At 36.8% G+C, this 5,000-nt stretch overlaps 1 protein-coding gene across 1 annotated transcript in view; it reads right to left on the bottom strand.

The window, feature by feature from the left end:
- LOC123519224 (deoxynucleoside triphosphate triphosphohydrolase SAMHD1-like) overlaps positions 1-5,000 on the bottom strand; it is an 85,835-nt gene that overhangs the window by 26,008 nt on the left and 54,827 nt on the right. The window contains exon 4 of the mRNA XM_045280350.1: positions 2,371-2,538. Within this exon, the coding sequence (XP_045136285.1) occupies positions 2,371-2,538 (168 nt within the window). The remainder of the gene's footprint in view (positions 1-2,370; positions 2,539-5,000) is intronic.

Genomic DNA, 5,000 nt, shown 5'->3' on the forward strand with positions numbered 1-5,000 from the left:
ATATATATATATATATATATATATATATATATATATATATATATATATATATATATATATATATATATATATATATATATATATATATATATATATATATATAAAAAAAAAAAATAAAATATATATATAATATATATATATATATATATATATATATATATATATATATATATATATATATATATATAAATATATATATATATATATATATATATATATATATATATATATATATATATATATATTCATTGTGGAAGAGGGAGACAGTTGAGTGTCATTGAAGAAGAGAGGATAGTTGTCTGGAAGGTTGTGTCGAGTTGATAGATGGAGGAATGAGTTTTTGAGGCATTGAAAACTACTAGATTTTCTCTGCACCAATCGAAAATCTTAGAAAGATCGAAAGGAAAGGTAGAAGTCGATAGACAAAGTTGGAAGAGTTTTGCCAGGCAAGGTGCAAGCACGGAAACACAGTTTTTGAGAACAATAGGAGAGACCCCATCAGGTCCATAAGCCTTCCAAGGGTTTAGGCCAGCAAGGGCATGGAAAACATCATTACGAAGAATTTCAATTGTAGACATGCAATAGTCAGAGGGAGGAGGAGAAGGAGGGACAAGCCCAGAATCGTCCAAGGTGGAGTTGTGAGCAAAGGTTTGAGAAAGAGAGTTCAGCTTTAGAGAGGGGTCTCCAAGCAAGAGTGTAGAGAAGAAGAGATGGCAGTGGTGGCAGTGGTGCATCAGGATGAAATAAAGGAGGAAAGATGAAGAAGTGAAGTTATTTGAGATGTTTTTGGCTAGATGCCAGAAGTCACGAGGAGAGTTTGAGTTTGAAAGATTTTGACATTTCCTATTTATGAAAGAGTGTTTGGCAAGTTGAAGAACAGACTTGGCATGATTCCGGCAGAGATATAAAGTGCATGAGATTCAGGAGATGGAAGGCTCAAGTACCTTTTGTGGGCAACCTCTCTATCATGTATAGCACGAGAACAGGCTGAGTTAAACCAAGGTTTAGAAGGTTTAGGTTGAGAAAAGAATGAGGAATGTACGCCTCCATGCCAGATACTAACACCTCTGTTATGCGTTCAGCACAAAGAGATGGGTCTCTGACACGGAAGCAATAATCATTCCAGGAAAATCAGCATAATACCTCCTCAGGTCCCCCAACTGGCAGAGGCAAAACGCCAGAGGCACCTTCGCTTTGGGGATCCTGCGGAGGGATTGGAAAAATAGGACAAGATACAGAAATGAGATTGTGATCGGAGGAGCCCAACGGAGATGAAAGGGTGACAGCATAAGCAGAAGGGTTAGAGGTGAGGAAGAGATCAAGAATGTTGGGCGTGTCTCCAAGACGGTCAGGAATACGAGTAGGGTGTTGTACCGGTTGCTCTAGGTCATGGAGGATAGCAAAGTTGAGGGCTAGTTCACCAGGGTGGTCAGTGAAGGGAGAGGAAAGCCAAAGCTGGTGGTGAACATTGAAATCTCAAAAAATGGAAATATCAGCGAAAGGGTAGAGGGACAGAATGTGCTCCACTTTAGAAGTTAAGTAATCGAAGAAATTACTATAGTCAGAAGAGTTAGGGGAAAGATAAACAGCACAGATGAATTTAGTTTGAGAGTGACTGTTAGGTCGTAGCCAGATGGTGAAAAATTCTCAAGAGTCAAGAGCGTGGACACGAGAGCAAGTTAAGTCGTTGCGTACATAGACGCAACATCCAGCTTTGGAATGAAAATGAGAATAGAGAAAGTAGGAGGGAACAGAGAAGGGCTACTGTCAGTTGCCTCAGACAGCTGTGTTTCGGTGAGGAAAAGAAGATGAGGTTTAGTAGAGGAGAGGTGGTGTTCCACAGATTGAAAATTAGATCTAAGACCGCGAATGTTGCAGAAGTTAATGTAGAAAAAGTTGAGGGAGGTGTCAAGGCATTTGTGGTCTTCAACAGGAGAGGTGTCCGACCTGGGGACATTTTTGGTCCCTTCCCCAGAGGGGGACTCCGAGGCGTTGTTTATTTTGGGTCCCATTTTCTTTTAAATTTTGATTTGGAGTGAAGGGTGTATGTGTGGTAAGTGCATGTAGTTTTGTGTGAAGAAGGAGAGCTGTCTTTAGAGGGTAGGCTGTGACTGCCCCCTTGAGTTGTGAAACACAAAGGGAAACATTCAGCGAGATTACAACTAGCTTTAATGGAAGGTTCACAGCACCCCCTGAACTAGTGCTATTAGATCTCACTGGGAGTAAGTTATTGTTTCGGTAGGTGTCTACTACCTCCTGTGTGTGTGTGTGTGTGTGTGTGTGTGTGTGTGTGTGTACACACACACACACACACACACACACACACACACACACACACACACACATGCCCATATACATATGTTTACGTACTTGCAAGAGAAATTTTTTCGACCGATACTTCTCTGGGAGCGGGCATCCTTTTGGATGTATCATTGCCTTGATGAATGCCAGATCATCATCGTTCAATTCCCTTAACGAATCCTTTAAATCATTCTTCTTCCACAAGTGGTCAAGCATGCGCACAGACATTTCTTCATGCTGTAAAGTAATTCAGGTATAAAAACGGTAGAATAATCATTTTTCTTTAATGACATTAATGACATCAATACTTATATTCCAAACTCACTAAAATAATATATATATATATATATATATATATATATATATATATATATATATATATATATATATATATATATACACACCCAGGTTCTAGGTGGTTACAACAAAGATGCACTTGGGTGGTGATATGGTCCTTAATATGGGTACCACTATGAATGAAATTGCCTGCGCCATTAACAGCCGCAAGCTTAACAGCGCTTCCCACATGTACTCTTCAAGTATCCCTGTAGGCGCTATAGGCCATAACGTAAAAAAAAAAAAAAAAAAAAATATATATATATATATATATATATATATATATATATATAATAAGAAGAAGAAGAAGAAGAAGAAGAAAAATAATAATTGGAGACTCAATACTCAATACTTGAACGCAGAAATTCGATTTAATATTAGAAAAAAATACCAGATAGTCGGACGTCTACATACGAGGTTGTAAACAAAGGCTCCTTGGCCTTTCTCTTCCCTCATCCGCCTGTTGTGACTTGTGCTGCCGCTGTCGTTGGAATAACATTCTCTTGCGTTCTATCTGCAGTTTTCATGTATGTACTTACATTAACACCAAAGACTTATCAGTGGTGAAAATATCTATTAATCAAACAGCCGCACACATAGTTGTAAACAAAGCTCTGGTATTTCCCTCCCCGCCGTTAATACCGAAATAACATACCGGTATTCAGGTATACCGGATTCCGGTGCGCATCTCTAGTTCTATCGCAGTCGTGAGAAAAACAATGTTCTTCTGCCTTCTCTTTGTACTTCTCTTTTAAAAAATATAATGACAGCAAAGAGACTTATTAGTGGTAAAAATAAGGAATCTAGTGAGAGTGCATTTGTTAGTGAGCCACAGCCCTCCACTAGTGGATTCACAGGAATCACACCAGGAAAAATGTTACCAGAAGTTTTCATGGATGAGATTCGTCCTCCGACGACCTCCCTAATCTTCTCCACATTTCTCCCCGCCTCTTCTACGTTATCCATTAGCAGCTTTCACTTTCGATATGTAATGTACAAATCAAAATTATATGAAAAAAAATAACATTAAAATATTTATAAACTTTAAGTTTTGGTAAGATCAGAATGAATTGCGTGATTTATGAATATCGATAGTCGAACTGATTGATACTTGAACAGCTATTTGGAACGAATTAAGCTTGAGTATTGGGTGCCCACTGCATCTCTCTCTCTCTCTCTCTCTCTCTCTCTCTCTCTCTCTCTCTCTCTCTCTCTCTCTCTCTCTCTCTCTCTCTCTCTCTCTCTCTCTCTCTCTCTCTCTCTCTCTCTCTCTCTCTCTCTCTCTCTCTCTCTCTCTCTCTCTCTCTCTCTCTCTCTCTCTCTCTCTCTCTCTCTCTCTCTCTCTCTCTCTCTCTCTCTCTCTATATATATATATATATATATATATATATATATATATATATATATATATATATATATATATATATATATTGCAGGTTTTATTAAGAGAAAATGAAAACAATTCTGAAAATTAAAAATTTCGGTTTTTATTCTCTTCAAATTGTAGCGGTAGCTGAATTAAGGCACTGGTTATAATTTGAAATTGCTATTACAGGAATACAAATTCACAGTATTTATCAATAAACTTAATTAAAGGAAATAAATTGATTGGATGACACCAAGAGAATTTTTCTTTCCCATAATCACGTTTGTTCGTTCGACTTACAGCCCAGTCCACCGGAAGAGAATATATCTCTTACCACAAAGTAAATACTTGAAAAAAAATACATCGTATAATTCACTACTTCACACATTACTGTAACTTTATTTTTACCGGCGAGGTTTTTTGCGCCGAAACGCGCGACTCGCATTTATAGTTCCTTATTTTCTCAAGAACACTTACCTAACTTGGTCTGTGGGGATTGAGTACAGTGTTTATGGGAGAAATGGAACAAGTCGTGTCATTTCCCTCAAGCAAACTCATTTAACCTTGTCTTTGTGGATCTCGTTACCTCATTTGTGGGGAGAGGCGTACCGTTCGTTGTTGGTGACCGTCCTCACCCCCCCCCCCTAGACATTTCCCAACACTACTGCCAACAAAATATCTTCACATTTCTCTATTTTCACAAAAAAATATCCTATCAAAACCACACAGATGGATTATCAGAGCAAAGAGAGTAGTAGTCGCCGCTATCTTCTTGGATGAAGAACGAAGCCAGTCTATAAGCAATTTAAAAATATGTGTATATAAGCACTATGTTTTACATATACGTATATATATATATATATATATATATATATATATATATATATATATATATATATATATATATATATATATATATATATATATATATATATATATATATATATATATATATATATATATATATATATATATATATTTATTTATTTATTTATTT

This window comes from Portunus trituberculatus, chromosome 7 (genome assembly GCF_017591435.1).
Source record: "Portunus trituberculatus isolate SZX2019 chromosome 7, ASM1759143v1, whole genome shotgun sequence".
In the NCBI taxonomy this organism is placed as follows: domain Eukaryota; kingdom Metazoa; phylum Arthropoda; class Malacostraca; order Decapoda; family Portunidae; genus Portunus; species Portunus trituberculatus.